The following is a 19,942-nucleotide window of genomic DNA, read 5'->3' as shown; positions in this document are numbered from 1 at the left end:
GAAAGCCATGTATCCCAGAATGCATTTTGCCTGAACATGTTGGCAAAGAAAACACACAACTGTGAAGCAAAGACTTGAAATAAAACGTTTTATGCATTTAAGATCATTTGAGGGGAGAAATGAATTATTTAGAATTTAAAAAAGGTTGTTTATGTATCAAGATATGGCATATTCCTGTTGAAATGATCCGCTCCTCGTATCCATTTAGATTTTTTATTTGTCCGTTTAATAGATAAGATATACATACATACATACGAATTCTAAAACTGAATTGAAGCTTTTCATGGTGTCTGTGAGCAGAACGTTCAGAAACAGCACAAACATTGCTGACTGTCAACAACAGCTGTCGCCGCTTTAATGCCAGTTCCCGCAATGTCAGCAAATGGAATGTTGTCATGTTGTCTTTTTTTTTTTTAAAGATTTGCATTACATCACAGAGGTCAAGGCGCCGACCCGACCTTTGGCACTTACAGCGGTCAGCCGAGCACAATGCGATGATTAGAAAAGAAAGCCCAGCACTGCAGGGACACGTGTCACACAGACACAGCTGGTCTTCACACTTCATTAACTTACTCTGTAGCCCGGGGCCTCATTATTTTCAACTACATCTCCCAGCATGCTTTGGGCTTTGATAGCAGTGATAAAAATATGGCCCTGATGGGTAAGGAGATGCATATGGTTCACCACATTACTCAAGCAGAAACCATTTCTCCATGCCCTCACATGTACAATCTACATTCTCAGAGGATCCTTTGTCATATAAATTTACATCTCATATCTATTGATTACTTTAGAGCAGCACTGTTTTGTTAAAATGACCACAAGACTGTGTGATAATAGTGACTGGATTGTTTTATATAAAATCCAGAATTCTTCCTCACTAAAATTGTGTTACAGCTAGAGAGTAAAGATAGACCTTCACTGTCTGAAAGTGTGGTTCCAAGTGTGTGCGAGAAACGCCATAATGAAAGAAAAAAAAGAGATTGACTGAAGGAAAGGAAGACGTTAAAGCGCATCTGGATTGCACTATTTTTCTCTTTCATGGCCCCTAGACAAGTGTGTTAAAGTGAAACGAGGAAATGGTGATCCTTCCCTGAGAAATAGAGCACTTAGAAATCAAATCTGAGCTTCTTGTCAGCATGCCGCGCATTAGTTACACTACGCTGCTGATACACTCACAGGCTGATGGCATCAAAACCGCGGCACAACGGGAGCAAATACCAATTGAGTCAAAGTGCTCGTATATTGGTTTAAGGGGAACTTTTCAGGCTGAATATGTTGTTGAAGAGGTGATGTAATAATTAGGCCATAAATCATTTGAAAAGAGTGCAGCCTCACGATCTCAAACTAAGTTACACACAGTTAGTATTTCAGCTTTAAATCATATTCTTTATTTTATGACTTTATGAAATGGCTTGTCACTCCTGGTTCTTTTGTGGTTTGAAGCTTTTGTGACTGTGCCAAGATTTTAAGATCAATGTGTTTGTTTCCCGGTAAAGTTATAGCTATACTTTTTCCTCCTTTCCCTGGTTAGCTACAAATAGAGATCTGGTCAGAGCAGATGTAGTTGGCTGGGATGTGGAGGCAGAGGATCACATTGATAGTTAACTGTGGAGGGACGATCAGAAACAAACAGGCAGTGAGGACAGAGTGAAAGGAAGATGGAGGGGGCGACAGGCAGAAAAAGGAAAAGATGGGAAAATATATCGCAAATCGGAGAGGGAGAATTGCAGTGGTGATGCTTTATTTTTAGAAAATTTACACCATAATGTATAAAAACAAAAACCACAGAAAATTCTATATATTTGTAGAACATCCTTAAAATCTCAAAATAAAAAAAATAGTAATTATGTAGAACTCTGTCAAAGTTAAAAGGTTTAGTTTATAGTTACAGCCAGGCTTGTGGCTTGAGTAAACGGTATTTTGCCTTAAACTACTATGTAGCATAAATGTACTTGAAAGTGTCAAAAAATAAAGTAGCAACAGAAAATCTGCCCTACACTAGAAGACCTGAGGGACAGGGAGAGATCATTTAAAAAGTGGAAAAGGAAAAGGGAGGTGAGGTGGGGGGAACAGAGAGACAGATATTAAGGGGAGAGACAGCGGGATCCAGAGGATGAGATGAGGTTAGAGTGACAGATGGAGAGCTAGAGAAAATGCGTTAAGGCTGCAGAGAAATAGAGGAATGGCTGAAGCTATTAAAAAAAAGAAAGAAAAGGGGAAACTGAAGGCAGAGAAAGGATGAGGGAGAAAAAAGGGTCATTAACATAATTGTGTCTCAGTTTCCTTTCACAAATAACAACTTTACAGCTAAATGCTAATAACATGGCTGACTATAATTTTCTCACAGCGGTGTCAGGTATTATGTCAGGATAATGCTAGTGTTATTAGAGAAAATGTCCCCCTGTGCAATAAAGGCCTCGCCACCAACCAGGCATTATGTAGATGCCAAATTCATACTTCTCGCAGTGCATCAGCGATGTGTAGATGCAAAGGCAATTTATGTATTTGTTGTTTTCATTGTGTTTGAATGTACAGTATGTGCCGATTTTACTGTTGTAAATCTAAATTCCCACCTTGATAATAAAAGTCTGCCCCATCTTAGATCCTCAGTAAAGATGGCGATGGTGGAACTGCGTATTATCATGCCAATAATGTCACATTTTTATATGCACATATTAAAAACAATCTTTTAATCACAGGCTTAATGAGAGGAGAACTCTAATGTCTTGTCATGAGAGACCCGTGAGCACTTGGATTCCCGGTGTTACTCATTACATGACAGAGATACTCAACTGTCACTACTATTGGTTTGAGCCTCATTCCCAAGCAACTGCGTGGTTTCTGATTAACAAAGGTGACAGAGCTGCACGGTCTCCAGAGTCAACGATAGCATCACTGGACACAATCCAACAAGCTGTCAACAACCGACAAAAACAACACTGTCATCAGCAGGAATACTTTTTACTTTGCATGGTTTTTTTTCATTCTTTTCACCCCAAAACATGCAGTCTCACGATATATATATTTTTTTACTCTTCTACAATATCACAGGCTTGTTCTGAATGTATGCAATTGCTGAAAATATTTTTAATGGTGTATTGGAAGTGTCTATGCTGAAAGACTTTGTCGTATGCTTTTCTTCTAAATTCACACTTACACGATAGTTGGCACTGGAAGGCAGCGTCATGATTACACAGTGGGTGTTGATCATGCAGTGTTGTACAGTGAATGTTCTACTTTGTCTTTTTTTCTTACCTGCAGTGTAAGATAATAAAAAAAAAGTAATTTCTGCAGGAGTGATTGGAAAAGTAGGGACAGATAGCAGTTTGTAAACATATTATGATTACAATATGATTACTTTTTTTTTTTTTATCCCTACATTCTCTGGAGCAAGCAAACACTTTTGGAATAATCAGTCTTGCGCTGAGAGAGCTGGCATAAAATTTGAATAATAAATCCTGTGCATCCAAGTTTGTTGACATTGTGCCATATGTTTATTTCTGTTCCCCTTCTGAGAGGGCAAGTCGGTCTCTTACAGTCTGTCCTCATGTATGTTGGTATGATGTTTTTGTGAGTGCGCGTGATGCCATCTGTAAGTAGGGTTGTAAAGCAGGACAGCAGGAGGTTGAGCAGACAGTGGGGAGGAGCGACACACTGACTCCCCAGAAAGGTACAATGCAGGTTGGGTCTGAGCACTAGAGCAAGAATTGCATTGCTGGAGGCATTAACAGGAAGTAGTTCAGCTGTGCACAAGTTCATGTTACAGATAGTGGTCCTGTTTGTGTACATTATACCAGGGTATGTGATCAGAGTGGAGGTGAGGGATTTTGACCGGAATGTGTAGTAGTAGTAATAAAACAAATAACAAAATAATATTCATAAATTAAATAGTCATAATTAGAGTCACCTTATCTCTCGCTCAATCTTCATCTAATTTCGCTATACCAGTGAATGAAGTATATGTGAGGAAGAGGAGGATGATGAGAGAGTAAATTATCTTATTGGGAAAAAATCAGCCAAAAAGTTGTTTTCATTTTCTTATTCAACATATTCACAAATGTAGAGTTCTTTATTTTATAATATTACGATCGACACTACTGTTGGCAATTATTGTTCTGTCAGTCAACTAATCAGTTAACTGGTAATTTACACATGTGGAATTTGTGTGGACATTTCACAGTGAGAAACAGAATCTTAAATAAGATCAGTAGAAATTATGAGTACCTGGAATAACTGGAAAGATGCAGACTCCCCATATAAAATATCGACAATTTCCCACATTCATTATTGTCACAAAAATGGAAATTCACCATGATCAACTTATTATGCATGTCTATTGATTAATTGTTCCATCCCTATACGGTACTGTTCAAATTCCCATGCAATAAATGTTCATTTTAATTAAATATTGATACTGGTGTTGCACAATCAGTGAAGCAGTTATTAAGTTATTATTATTTTTTAAATGCTCAATCAATCATGTCTTAAAACAGTTTTGTTCTATCATTTTGAAATTGAATTTGCTCCTGAAAGTTCCAGAGGTGCCTCAGCTTTTCAGTACACACCCACTTGGTAACTGAGCGTCTGCAGGGAGGGAGAAGGATTATCTCAAAATGGTGCACCTCTTGCCTCCTATGAATAACATTGCTTGAAGTGCAGCCTTTGTTATTCAAGGCATACAAAGGCCTTTGTTGTGTAGAAATGAAACACGTGGCAGTGGAATAGATCACCACAACAAAATTACCTCTCCAGGTACTTTGAGCACAAACACACTTGTGAGACAGGTGAACGATAGTGACTGCACAGGGAAAATAGCACACTCGCCAAGGCGAAACATTTCAAATCCATGTTTCTCATTCATCCATACATCATTTATCCAACAGGTCGTACATGTACTAAATATGAGACACTTTGGAAGCATCAGTACAGCTTCCCTCAAGTGTAAAAAAGAACAATGCTGGTGACATCATGACCTATATCTCAATGGCTAGGACAGATAGTCTTAAACAGATGATGAAGATGCTTCCAGCTCCTTATGACCATAAAACACTTAACTGTCCGTGACAATCACCTCCCAGCAATCACTACCAAAGTCATTTTGCAATTCGTTTAATTAAAGTGGTTGTTTCAGGTTTCTTTTTAAGTGTGGTTGTAAATGATACTGACATAAGGTCAGGGCTGACTTCTGTGTGTGTGTCCCGGCACTTTCTTTTGAAAACATACTTTTATCTCGACTTTTCTGACAGGAAACTGATGTTTGTGTTGCTTTGTAAACGGCTCGCTCCCTACGCCAAAGTCCATAGAGAAAATGACCGATTTACCATTACAGCACACAGGGGTTGTTCATCCATGGCTGCCTCCATCAAAAAGTTCAAATGTGTTGTTTTGTGACTTGGATCTTTGAATCATTTGTTCAGATGTACCTGAGTGCCACAAACTTACCGAACAAGGCAGCTGTAGACCAGCAGCTCCTGGGTTCACATGAGCTAAAAATGCTCATTTTCTCAATGGATTCAATGGTGTGGTGGAGGGAGCAGTTAAAAAATTTTCAGTTTCCAGTCAGAAAATGTTGACTAACGGCAGATAAAACAGCAAACATGTTTTTGTGTGTGTGAACTAAAGCTGGCATAGATTACATTAGGTGAGCCTTTAGATGGCAACAATCCATGTTTTCAGTGAGACCAAGTCTCCATAGCTCAGGCTGTTTCTCGGCACAATGTCAAAACCTGAACTATCACTTTAAAGCCACCAAACTATGTATAAATTGCAACAGAAGCACGATGACGAAGACTGCAATAATTCAGGAGACTAGAAATAGCAAAGCCAGTGAGATGAGGCACACTCTGAGAATCTGGGTCAAAATTTCCCTCTCTTTGCCTTCCTAAAGGAAATCTTCTTTTTCGACATCAACATAAATAATTCAAACTCGAGAGAATGAGCGTGGTGCATGTCTGAGCAACCCCTGGATGTGCAGTGGCCGTGTGTGTTAGGACCCAGATGAAAATGCTGTCACAAGCAAGCAGCCAATCAAGGAAGAGTAAATGAGAGTGGTAAAATGTACTCACGCCTCCCAGGTTGACCTCTCCTTTGCCTCCCCTCGAAAACTGGTGGGTGAGATGGTACAACATGGTGCGTCCTCGCTTCCTGGCCTGGCTGAAGTGAGAGCTGCTCTTCCTCCGGCACTTCTTGTCGTCTGAAACTGTCACACATTCATTAAGATCAGTGCACGTACGCTCGAATGATGCAAGGTTGTGTCACAAGAAAGTTGGTGGGAGCAGAGGACAAAACACATCTGTCTCTCATTAAATGCAACCAGTCATATTTACACCGACACTTTCTCGCACACACACCTTAACTGCATTCTTAACTGTGTTTCATATGGCTGTGAAACTATCTGAGACCGGGACCCACAGCAAAAATCCTCTGAAAAAAACAAAAAAGAACTTGGGTTCTTCCTCTCTCATTAACACAGGCTGCAAAACTTTACTACAAGAGAACCATCAGACTTCAGATTGATCCAGGAGTGCTTCTTGTCCAGCAGCCAAATCTCAAACACAAGTGCAGTGTCCTCAACTTCAAACGACTGCAATCACATCAGCGCTCAAACAAGTGCAGAGCTCATTCCACGACTTCAGATGCGAGCGCTCGCCGATGCAGCAGACAGTATGCCGTCTTTAAATTGACAGATTATCTGTGCAGTAACCCCATTCTTTCAGCCCGTCACCACTTTTCTCAGCTGCAGTCGTGAATTTCCTCACCTGTTGTCTTGCCCCTGAAGGGATCCTTTCTATGACTGCTAATTATTTCCTGGATGCACAAAGACCACACTTTGAGAAACACTGTCATAAGGAACATATTTTCTCCCACATCAGGTTTGTTTTTTTGTGGTTTACAGGTATTTAAAGCAACATTTTCACACAGAGGTTGAGGGATGGGAGACTGCTTGTAACAAAGAGACCGATACAGTGGCAAAGCAGCAGATTCAAGACCATAAACCCACAAAAAATGTAGAAAGTTGTGATATTTAAAAATGGCATTTTCTGATTAATTCGATCCATGTCTAGCTCAGTTTCAGAAGTAATCTGCTTTATTGCTGCTACGCCCTAAAAACTGGGCATTCAGATACACTGGGCATGTGCTTTACCAACAAGTACCAGGATGTCTATTACCTGAGTGTAAATTTTAATAGAGTTTGTCATTCACAGCTGATCGCCCAGTTGTGGCTGATCAGAATTAAAATGGAGTCCTCAAAATGGACTTTTAAATTCCAGGGATAATGTTGACGACAGGCATATCTGGAGCAAACTATATGCATTTTTAAACACACAGAATAGTATAGATATCGGTGGAGAGTGACATTTCAGCCAGATGTATGCTAATGCTAATAAGAATCTTATCTTATAATGTGTAATGTAACAAACGGATTCAATACAGTTGGTATCCAAAACATTGTTAAAGAATCTTTATCTGGTAATAAATACCCAGCCCTATAATTACAGTAGGTAAGATGATCCTCATGAAAAGTAATTGAGAATGCAGTTTAGTTGTGTAAGAAGACACATAAAAAAAATATATGTACATAACTTTCTCTTGATCATATTAAAACAAAACAACGATTTATTATCTGCTGGTGAACTGCTTAATATTTGCAACAGACCGTGTCCAGGTTCCACTGGAAGACACATTGCAGCCGAAATAAACATTGGGAATCATTGTCTCAGTTCAGCGTACGAACACCAGACCCAAACACAACTGCCGGGTAGAATGTGGCAGTGATGAACAGGGGAGAGCGGAGGAAAATTAAACCTGTAGGCCAGATGATGGCACACTCGTATATCAAGAGCAAATTAAGCGAGCGACAAGAGTTTTTCTGAAGAGGACTTGTATCCGCCTACCTTCTCTCTTGCTGTTGTGGTGGCCTTTTCCATACGTGTCTGTGATGTCCTTGAAGGAGAAGAGGAAGAGGACCATTTCGCCCTTCTCGTTCTTGATGGGCACGATGTCCAGCAGACACCAGAAGGCCGTACCTGGGGTGGGGAAACCAGATATGTTGTCGAATGTGTAGGGAATCTTCACCAAACTCAGGTGTGCACAGGTTTACGAGATAAAACTCAATTATTAATATGACTGTCAAACTAAAATATGTTAAGAAAGTGTCCAATTTGGTCAATCAAAATCAAACTTTATGAGAAAAAGACAGATCATTTCAAAATAAAAGTGTTTGTTTTGATATGAAATGATAAATAATTCACAATACAAACATATTAATTATGTAAAATGTATCTATTAATAAAAAAAAACTAGAAATAACTAATTATAACTTGATATTAAGCCACAGTTTGGGATATCTGATTTAGAGTTGTGTCAACAAACGTAGAATTCAGTCCGTGCAGAAAACACAATCTCTGCAGGTCCTTCTTTTTGCAGATTTTACTTGTTAAAGTCAACTAAAATTGATGGCCACTTCCTTCATCAAAAGATTATATACACAATTTAATTGGACATGGAGGGGAAATAGTGATTGTATCCTGAAAAACAAATGACCATCTGTAAATTACATTTAAATAAACATTAGATGTACTGAATATTAGAATGAATTAAGTATATATCATGTGCAGGTCATTTCTGAACATAATATAATTATAAATTACCTTAAAAGTAACTTTGCCTTTTACTACAACTCACAAGGTTTTCCATGAATGTATTAAAATATTATGCACCATGCGTTTATATGACTGTCTTGATTAAGGCTCCACGACGTACTGCGCCATATGTCAGATTTAATAAAAATTGGAATATTATTAGCATCCCCTGTTCTCTGTTATGTTCTTTCACCTTTACACAAATTCTGATTCTAATAATATGAATTGCTTGTGAGGTTTTATATTGAATTTTTTTTTTTATTATAACTCCACGACCTGAAGGTTAATTGGAGGAATTGTCTAGCGTACAGGCTTTTTACATCAGGAGGCTCATGCTGAATGTTCCTGCTCATTCAGCACCAAAATACTGCGCTTCAACTTTTTCACAGTTTCTTAGCCGGTTTTCAGAACCATGGACAGTTCTGCAGGAGCCTGCGCTGTCAGGGTCTTTTCACACACACACATTCTTGTACAGAAGGAGAGAGGAAACTCTTTTAGTTTAGTTTAGTGTGTGGATGTTTTGTGTCTTTTCATACTTGTTTGGTAGTTTGTTTGTTTTTGAATTTTATGCTACCCCTGTGAAGGACATGTCCTTGTAAAGATCATTTCTTTATGGCTTCAGGTTTTTGATTTCCCACGTCAGTTCAGCTCTCACTTTGTCCGTGCCGTGGCTACTTGTGAAGCATGGCGTAGCCTTTCTAAAAATATACCTCACATTAGCTATGGATCATGTTCATGGATGATTGTGCACAAAGAGAAAGAGCAAGTCAGGGGGGCTGGTTATAACAAGTCAAAGCAGGAAGAGAGCGCCATAGATCCAAGACCTCGCCATAACCCAGTACGCTCATTACTGCAGAAACTGAGCTCTGCCACCAAACAGATGTTTCACATTTCCCCGGTGCACCAGCGTGTGTGTGTGCTTGTGTGCATACAGTATGTGTTAGACACAGACAAGAAGAAGAAGAAGAAAACAGTGTGGATGGTGATGTTTTAGCACAAAGCTGTGGGTGTAAATAGATAATGAGAGAAGCTGCTTTTGTGTGTGTATGTGTGTGTGTGTGTCTGTGTGCCAACTCCATCATGAATTATATCCATCATTTAGATTCTATCTTTAAAAATATGCTCCACTTTCCCCTTTCACTGTGTTTGTCCTCTTTTCTTTTTCTGTTGCAGCGACATTTTGTCACTTTTGGAAATATTAAGAATGACCCTCATTAAGCTGCAGTGGCACTGCTTCACAGTCATTTACTAACTGTAAGGATTTAGGAAAATAATCGATTTAAAAAACAACAAACTGCACTGCATATTTGATGAAGCATCAGCGTAATTAGTGGCTCATACACTCTGAAGCTGCTGCAGGTGTGCATCTCCGTTAAAGAAACCTAATCCCATGTGCCAATCAGGAAGGCTTTATGTTGTTTTTAATGCATGATGTCTCGTTTTAAGTTCAAAAGGGATTAGCTACAATTTAAGAGGGAATGAGGTAAATTCTGGATTTAAGCCGCTGCAATGCACAGGTACACACACACTATGTACAGTAATTTGTAGTTATGGTTGACTTTGCAAATGAGTTATGTGTTATTCCTCCAAACATACACATTAAGCTGCAGTAGGCAGGATGACATAGTTGTTTAAGTCTCATCTCAAGTTTGTTTGGGTCACAGCTCTCTTCTCTGCCCATATTGACATGTGCTTTATTGCATTTATTGCCTGACTCCATTTTCACATTATTTTTCGAGGTTGCTTTGCCTCATATGCAGTTGATTCCAATGCTGCAATGGTGTCCTTGTTTCATAAAACAGCCAACAGGAGCATCTTCTCAGTGACTTATTCTGTGATTGGTCAATGTCACCCATCACAGGCCTGATTTCTGAACAAAGGCTATGAACAAAATTTGGAGGAAGTGCAGTGCAGAAGTCTTGTGAGAATTAGGGGTTTTTGTTTGCTGTGCACCCACCGTTCTTCTTGTAGAAGTGCACCTCGGTCTGGTACTCCTGTCGGCCCTCCAGAGCCTTCTCCATCAGCTGGGCCACATGCTCGCTGGTGTCTGCGCCGTACAGGAAGTGGCAGCTACAGTTCTTCTGCATCACCTCCGTCCTTGTGAAGCCCGTCAGTTCACAGAAGCCGTCTGAGCAGTAGACGATGGGGTAGCCGCGGTGGCCCTGGGCGTTACCCAGCAGGAAATTACTGTCTGTGAAAGGGACATGGAAGAAACAGCTGGATGCATCATGTCAAAGTCGAAAATCTGGTCCCTGAGTTTGTCGCTGAAAAAAATCAAAGACTGTTTAGCTCTTTTGAACCTGCGTCAAAGCTTTGCAGGTTTAGTTGAGTTGGTTTATGACTTCAAAGTTAACATGAATCAGACTTTGGTGTGGACTCTGGTGAAATTAATTTCCCCAGGTCGCCATCATCAGATTTTAGAGCCGACTAATGTTGCTGTGGCTGTCAAAACTCCCCCCCTTGCGGTTAAGGGAATTGACTTAGGCTGCAGATGTTAAGATTAAAAAAAAACAGCTGAGTGAGGTACACAAAGAGCACAGGGGTTACTTATTGATTCTAGTTTAACTCTTGGCTTACTTAATTGGACCATGTGACCCACTGAAAGACTTGACCCATAAATTCAGAAACTGACAGCACGACAGAAAAGTGCAGGAAAGCGGAAAAAGAGCCACAAGATTACACAAATACATGTGAATTCACAGGAACAGAACAATCAATAAACGTAAGGTTGAATAAACCCAAGCTTTACGCCTGTTTACCTTCAGAAAATGCAGCTAAGGTAACAGAACAAGAAGGACTGAATTCTTCAACTCTCCTATAAGAAAATGTTTTAAATGTGCATATACGTCAAAATGCGTATCACACTTTCTTATTCATTATTCTACCTTCAGTTCAGTTTACAGCTTTGCTGTCTCTCAAGGGGAAATTTATATAAAGCGATAAACAACAATTAAAGAAACAACAACATTAAAAACAAAGACATAGGACGACATTGAAACAGCTCAACCACACTTATCCAGACGACTAAAATCGTCCAGAAGGATCGACTTCTGCAAAACATACTGTATCTGTCAAAGATAGAAGTGAGAGCTGCTGGGTGCCAATTATTTCACCGGCTTCCTTAATAATTTTGGACTGTAATTTTTTTTTTTTTTTGCAGTCTCAGCGAAATACTGCCATAAATAGAGATTTAACTGAAAATTAAAATCGGCTCGATAAAAGATATGTAAAATAAATCCATCAAATGAATAGAATTCAGTCTGTGCAGAAAGTACCGGTCCTTTTTTTTTGCAGATATTAGCTGTGTTAAGGTCATGCGACACAACCATTATGAGATTTTCGAAAACTGATGACCATGTCCTTCGTCTAATGATCCTTTCTCTACACAATCTAATTGACATGGACGGGGAATATGCATAAACTGACTGAGCACACTGTATTCGGGATTGTATTTTGAAATGCAAATGACCACAAGTCAAAATGACATTTAAATAACCTTTGGATGTACTGTATATTAGAATAAATTTGAGGTACAGTATATATTATGAGCAGGTCATTTTTAAATGTAGAATAATTACAAATGACCTTAAATGTAAGGTATTCTCTTCCTACAACTAGTACAACTTTTTTTTTATTTAACTACAATTACTTAACGTCTTCCTTTAAAATCTTCCAATCCAATCCAACTTTATTTATAAAGCACTTTAAAAAACAACAGCAGCTGAAACAAAGTGCTGTACATCAGAGATAAATAAAACAAATAAAATATAAAAAGGACCTAATAGACCTAAGAACATCATATATCATCATAACATCATATAATAAAATCTTGATTAAGGCTCCTCCACATACTGCACCTCATGTCAGATTTAATAAAAAAATATGAATATTGTCAGCATCTACTCTTCTCATGTTCTTTCACCTTTGCCCAAGAGGTTTATTTCTAATTCTGATAATATGAAGAGCTTTATATTGAAAAAAAATATATATATTATAACTCCATGACCTAATGAGGATCCATAAGATCCATATTACAAAATTTTAATTGTCTTGCATACAGGCTTTTTACATCAGGTCTTATGCTCAATGTTCCTGGTCTTAGCTTTTTCACTATTTCTTACCCTGTTTTCAGCACCATGGACAGTTCAGTATACACACACACATACAGCACATAATTGTACAGCATTCTTAAGAGAAGGCTCTCATCAACACAATGTATGCCGTAGCCCCCTCACCCACACTTTAACTATAATTATACAGTACATGCCAACTCTTGTAAACCCAGTTCTAACCTTGACCCTAAAACCAAGTCTTCACGCTCAAAAAACCCTTTAAAGTTTTGAGATCCAGACAAAATGTCCTCAGAAACATTCAAATTTGCCCTCACAGACTACTACCGATGTGCACACACACACACTGCAGTTTGACGTCACCCTTTTCCTCGGTTGCCTGAAACATGTGGCCTTGGTTTCTGCTGCAGTGTGGCTGCCTCCTTTGTTAGACAAATGATTTGGCTACATCTGCCACAGCAGCTACCAGCGGAGAGAAAAAAAAACAACTTTGAAACACAATCCATTCAAAGCAGCGCCTGTTCACTCAACTCCTGAACATTTCAAAAGCCAAGTACAGAGCAGCAGCAAACTCAGATGGGTAAAAGAATTAAGATAATAATAATTGAGAGTCTTCTTCTGACTCCTGCATTATTATTTCTACTGCTTTTGAGAAATTAAAACATGGATGAGTAGACAACGACCTACACAGAAGAAATAACAGCCTGCAGTTTGAGAAATAACCATACCATTACTAAATAGACTCTATTTTTGTGGAGAGGGTTAGTGTGACCTGGGTTGGTCCCACATTAGATTTGTCCATCCTTCTCACTTGCGGTGACAGAGCTTGGACATGTCAGGTGACTGGAAGGTTACCGATGACTGTGACTGATTATCGTTATTGTTCTTGTTTCTTCCAAAACAAAGTGAATTAGGAATGTTAGTAAATACTGATACACTAAACTATTGTAATGGTGTGATCGACTTTTGAGTGTGGTTTCCTGACTGACAATTTATGTCTTAATTTAACCCTTTAATACCTAAGCCTCAAAATGACCATCCATAAAAGGGCCAGAAAATGTCCTGTAACTGACCATTTTTCCAGAATAACTTTCAATATCTGGCAATTATTTACAATTACTACATGTTAAAAAACTGTTTTAACAATTAAAAAAAGTGGTTGTGTTAAATTTGAAATTTGAACAGTATAAAACTAAAATAACCTTAGTTTGAGGCCAAAACATGAAAACTATGTACAGGCGTTTTTCCAACTCTTTAACCTCTGGTGACAATTGTTGTGTGTCTTTTTCTGGTCTCTCTCTCTTGTGTCTCTGCCTCACCTGCCATCAACCTGTCCATTCTCTCCCTCCTTTCTCTCACCTTCCTCTCCTCTGTCCCCCAACCGGTCGAGGCCTTCTGCCTTGAGATCATGTATGTTTAATTGACTTGGATTATTGTCACCCCGGTATTTGGGATACGTATCATATAAATTATTGCCATTGCAAAGCTTCAATATAAATGAACAGTTTTAAGTATTTATTATGTCCTTTTTTTTTGAAAAATTAGCTGAATCACTCCACAGTATATTGGTCAATGTTTTTCTCGTCATTCACACACATACAGTAATTCACACTCTCAGCTACTGTATCAGAGAGGCAACTTTCAGCGTCTTTCTCAAAGGACACTTAGAGAAAGAGACTGAAGGAGCCAGGGATTGATCCACCAACCGTCTCATAAGTGGACGAACCACTGCACCGCTGTCTTCCCACATACATTCTATTTACTGCCGAGTTATATCAGTTCGGATTGATTGAGAAACACTGCACGAACCGCGGATGTACAACAAACGTTATACTGTATATTAGGGCTGCACAATTGCAAAGTAATCACAACATAAAATATTAGATGAATATAAGACGTATGTTTTTTTTGATGAAATTCTGCAGTGCAGCAGGAACTCCAAGGCCCAAAGACCTTGCTCTTCGGAGAAGAACTATGTTTTGTTTGTTGAGCCCTTCATCTATTCATGAAAATAACAATTAAGTTGACAAAAATATCCGTCAAAATAATCACATAATGAGTTTTTGACCATACCGAGTGGCTTTATATTATTATCTGTTGTTCGTGCTCGGGCGTCAGCCATCATCAGAAAAGAAAGTGACTCAACTGAAGACATCAGACTCCAAAATCTCCGAACGCCGAGCAAAGAGGCAGCCCAGAGACAGACGTGTCAGAATTCTACAGAGAGCAAACCCAAGGAGGAGGAGTATTAAGCAGCTGCGACTGCACTTTCTACAATCTAGCATTTTAATTGGCCAGACTGAGCAGAAAGCAGTCCATAGGGGATGTCGTTTCTGAGTGGTGACAACCTTTCTTGGGTGTGCAGTGAGCAGCAACTAAATTGTCACTGTGGAATTAAAGAAAGAGACAGGCATTAGTCGGATCCATCAAGAGAGAGTTTTTTTATTTTTTTTCATAGCTAATGCTCCTTCTTCCAACTCCTGTTTCCCACATTTCACTACATGGAAAATGATCTATTTCTATTTCTATTACCAGTGTGGTTTTAATGATGAGAGTCTAATAACTGGTTTTCTTGCAAGTTAAAAACAGCTCCACAAATCTGACTACCCGAGAAACAATGGCTGTACCAAAAACATGCCCTCTTTTTTTATGTTCTAAAAATTCACTTTCTCAGTGAGCCAGGAAGAGAAAGTGCATTCATCCTTTGGTTTATGTAACGTTCACCTAAGAATAGGTATATTTCGACTCAGCATCCCTAAATCGGTGCTTCAAATAGGTCAAAGGCAGGTACAGTCGTAAATCACTTTAGAATGATGCACATGAACCAAAAATCCGGTGAGGGGGAAAAAAGACTTTCTTGCTGCAAAGCACCGAGGATTAGATTAGTCACCGGAGATATCTGCCGGATTCAGAGAAGTTTCATTCAAGCTCTAACGTTTGAAAGTTGTTGCTTTTTAGGAAGAAGTGTCTTTTATTTAGCATGAGCTAAGAATATTGACAGTATTATCATGTCTGCACAAGTAGCTGGATCCAGCGGCCGTACACATGTCCTTGTATATTTCCTATAGCACATTTAAAAACTACGTCACTTGACAAAGGACACAAATACTAATATAAACAAAAGAACATTAGAAATAAAACACACGCAAAAAATAAATGATAAAAACTTCATAAGGAGAAACAAAAACATTAAAAATTGGATACGAATATACTTTAGGTCTCAACCAGCACTGCAAGTCAGTGAGAAGAGATAAGTCTTCATATGTTCTTTTGTTGTTGTTTTTAATTAGTCTAAGGTCTGGGCAGCTCTCATATATAAAGGTATAGGAGCTGCCACCAAAAGCTTAGCATAAAGACTGGAAACAGGGGAAAAGCGAGACTGGATTTGATCTCAAACGTACGGTCATTGTGATATCAACATGCTCCATGTAGACAGTTTCTTGTACTCGTTTTGTTTGGAAAATAACTTCCCTAAACGTTTATTTACACACACAGCAGAGAAATAAGAAGGGAATTAGACACTTGCAACATGAGCTGAGAGGTTGTCACTGGATTTAAAATAATGCTAACATTTAAAACTTAATGTATACATTTATACCTCCCAGGCAGTGAGGGATGTTTTTGTGGGGAGTAGCAAAACTTTTAAAGTGGTATTACGACGTACATTCTTTTGTTTCCCCATAAAACCCACGCTGTTGGAATAGATACATTTTTTTTGCAGTGTCTGCACAAGATACTCGTTGTCTTCGGTCTATGTTGATAGCAAAATCAAAGCAGGCAGACATTTACACTGTCTACTATTCACCTTTACATTATTTGTTATATATTATAGCAAAATTCAGCCACAGCAAATACTGCATGTTTTCCTAATATCACACATCCCCAACATCATTGACATTTTTACACTTTTGGTATCAAACAGATTATATATAAAATACTATATTGCAAATAAAACATATATATAATTCATAATTTAAAAGTGAAAGGGAAGGTCGACAAGACAGTATGGCTATAGAGTGACCAGGATGGACAGGATTAGAAATGAGCATATTAGAGGGACAGCTCGGGCTTAACAGTTTGGAAATAAAGTAATAGAGGTGAGGTTGAGATGGTTCGGTGGACAAAGGATGTTGAAGATGGAGCTGCAGGGCAGAAGGAAAAGAGAAAAAAAAACACAGAGAAGGTTTGTGGATGTTGTGAAGGAGGACATGAGGACAGTTGGAGTGGACACAAGTGGTAGGACAAGATGGAGGCAGTGATCGGCTGTGGTGACCCCTAAAGGGAGAAGCCGAAAGAAGAAGTTTACAAACAGATTTTAACTTTGGAGTCACCTTTCTTAAGATGGAGCTGTTCTCTACTATGGCTTCAGTTATTGTACTCAGTTACTAAATTGTTCGTCTTCTGTCTGTACAATGTTTTTTCTCTCTCTCTTATTTCTTCAATCTTCAATTCCAACTCTCAGCAAGATAAATGTTCTTTTATTTCTTTTCAAAATGCCAAACTATTCATTGAAGTTGGGTGCATCATCTGTTTCAGAGCAGATGATTGTGTATCTTGAAAGCAGTCTATTCTATGAAAAAATGTCACTCTCTATCAGTCGATAATTGCACAATTGCTTCTTTTCCGGTAACTTTGTCAACGAGTCTTCAGCACTCAGATGAAAGCCACTTGATAAAAAGTGCTCTTTAGGGGCCTTTTCTGGCAGAAACACTGACCATATCAGGACCAGTAGCCCTCATGGAGACCAAAAACCTAGTCCTAATGAGGCAGAACCTCATTTCTGAGGAACTGGTGAAGTTTAGGGCTAAGATTTGAATAGTGGTTAGTTAGCGTTAGGGTTATGTGTTAACTGGTTATTGTTAAGGTTAGGGATAAGGCTTTGGTTAGGCTGGCAAAATGAGAGGAACTCAATGAGTCCTTCAAAGTATAGCTGTGTAAACCTGTGTGTGTGTATGTGTCTGTGTGAGATTGTGACAATGCCTCAATTCTTAGCCATAATCCTCTCAGGGATATTGCTACGAGTGGCCGCTCCGCTGCGCCAGCCTCCTTAATTACACATCTGTGCCGACTTGCAACAACTGTAATCTGACATGAAAACACTACATGCTACCCTGCTAGCAATGAGCAACATGCATTGTGTCTACGTTGCACACGCTCACATGCAATGTTGCAGAAGCAATGAAGTCCATGAGGCTTGGCCTCTGCATCAGCAGCTAATTACCACCCAGTGGCATGTAATTACTTATTGGGAGCAGATGGGTGAGAGATGCGAGAAGTGGACTGGCAGGGAGAAAGGTCACTGGTGTGATAAAGCGGCATGAAGAAAATCAGTGCAAACCTTGTTTTTGATATCAATTATTGATTGGATTTTCTTTTTGGTGACAGACACAACATTTGGAGAAATGATTACCGTATTTAGAGCTTGTTTGATAAATTGTGTTTCTAGAACTGCAATTACAGTGTGAAGCGTCTTTATCACAAAAACAGTGGAAGGTGCCGCGCACTCACTCACACCATCATTCACACACTGATGGAGGCGGAGCCGCCGTGTAAGGTACAGATGACTAATCAAAGCTGCTTTACACTACAGCTTTTGCCTTTCAACTACACATTAATACAGCATAGCTGTCGGGAGCAACAGTGTGTCTTGCCCAAGGACACATCAGGTAGACTAGCGGAGCTAGGAATCAAACCCACAACCTTCAAGTTGAAAGACGACTCGCTCTACCGCCAAGCTACTGTCACACTACTACTACCCGTGACAGCAAATCAAATGCACTGTTGTATTTCGGTAGAATTGACCAAACTGACACTGCTGAATGACATCACATTTTCAACAAAAGTTGTGAAGTTCGATACCAAGCCCTAGGTGTGAAGGAACCAGGGTTTAAACCACCAATCCTGTGATAAAGCTCAGCATCGATGAATGGTTTTAATACGGACAAATCATGAGCTCAGAAACTCTAAAACTAAATATCAGGAGGTTCAAAGAAAGCAGCAAAGGATGACACAAAAGCTTGTGTCTGCAGCTCCCCATTAAGACCTGCTTGTCAGCTATAGCTAACACTGTGCACCTCGAGGCTTCAGTTTGACAGTTCTTTCTGTCTTCCCTTTGGTTCTTTGGTTGCCTTTCAACAAAAAAGTGTTCAGGGGGAAATAAACTGGCTTCTTATCTCTGCCTGCAGCTGCCCTGTGGTTACACTGTCCCACAGGGTGAGCGCTGCTGTCAATGTGAAAACACCGCGAGGGAGGTCGTATAAAGGGGCTGGGGGAGGTTGGAATGGACACAAAGGACAGACGCGTATGTTGTAAAACACAAGCACACACACGTAGATGCACACAATGGACATTAACGGAGACGAAGCACCCCCCCCCCCCCCAGTCTTGCGCATATGAGTTGTTACCATCGGGCAGATGGTATGTGGTGCCGTCCATCTGAACCAGTGGGGCTCGCAGATCATTTGGGCCAACGAGTTTGTCACTACTGAACAAACTGTGGAACAAATCACGGAGCCTCTGTGTGTGTGAGGATGCACTTTGTAATATGTAAGGCACTTAAACAGGTCTACTTGTGAAGTTAATTGGTGGGGTTAATGACGTGTGTGGTAATATTGTTACTGTTTGCTGATGTGAATGTGCTCTACGGTGCACAAAGGTATTCCGAAAGGATTGATAAATCTGTCTATCCATCTATGCTTCCATCTGTCATCTACACATCCATATCTATCCATACCAGACGTCTCAAAGTCGCAGCCCCTGGGCATCATGAGTGTATTTCTTTGTTATTGTATTGTAAGTATTGTATGTTATTGCGATATTCTGATGGAATATTGTGATGTGAATTTAAACTCATCACCCACCGCTTCTGAACAGTAGTTTTTCCCCAAAGTATTTCACCGTCATGGCTGATAATTACAGTATAATTATTATAATATAATGTAAATCATTTTGGTTTAAAAAGTACCTAATGTGAGCCTAAATGTAGATTTCTCATGATGCAAATTACAAGAATGAATAACATCTGGCTAATTAAGCGTGTTTTCGTATGTTTATAAACATTCTGTCATGAAGTGTGAGGAAATGTGGCATAAATGTAGTTTGATGTCTGCATTATTCAGATTTAATGTCATAATAAATTATTGATTCATGGCCTGACATATTTAGTACTGAATATTTCTGAAAATTGTGATTATGAGATTGCAAAATTATTGCTGAGAGGAAAATCTG

The 19,942-nt window shown here is 39.2% G+C and overlaps 1 protein-coding gene across 2 annotated transcripts in view; it reads right to left on the bottom strand.

The window, feature by feature from the left end:
- The window catches only part of kcnh4b (potassium voltage-gated channel, subfamily H (eag-related), member 4b), a 52,937-nt gene that overhangs the window by 23,764 nt on the left and 9,231 nt on the right, over positions 1-19,942 (bottom strand). For both annotated transcript variants that reach the window (XM_058620812.1, XM_058620811.1), the window contains exons 3-5: positions 10,603-10,836; positions 7,899-8,030; positions 6,069-6,202 (exon numbers count right to left, since the gene is read on the bottom strand). In XM_058620812.1, coding sequence (XP_058476795.1) covers positions 6,069-6,202; positions 7,899-8,030; positions 10,603-10,836 — 500 coding nt within the window. The remainder of the gene's footprint in view (positions 1-6,068; positions 6,203-7,898; positions 8,031-10,602; positions 10,837-19,942) is intronic.

This window comes from Solea solea, chromosome 21 (assembly GCF_958295425.1).
Source record: "Solea solea chromosome 21, fSolSol10.1, whole genome shotgun sequence".
In the NCBI taxonomy this organism is placed as follows: Eukaryota; Metazoa; Chordata; class Actinopteri; order Pleuronectiformes; family Soleidae; genus Solea; species Solea solea.
The sequence above is the reverse complement of the archived record's forward strand: the minus strand, read 5'-3'. Positions and strand labels throughout refer to the sequence as shown.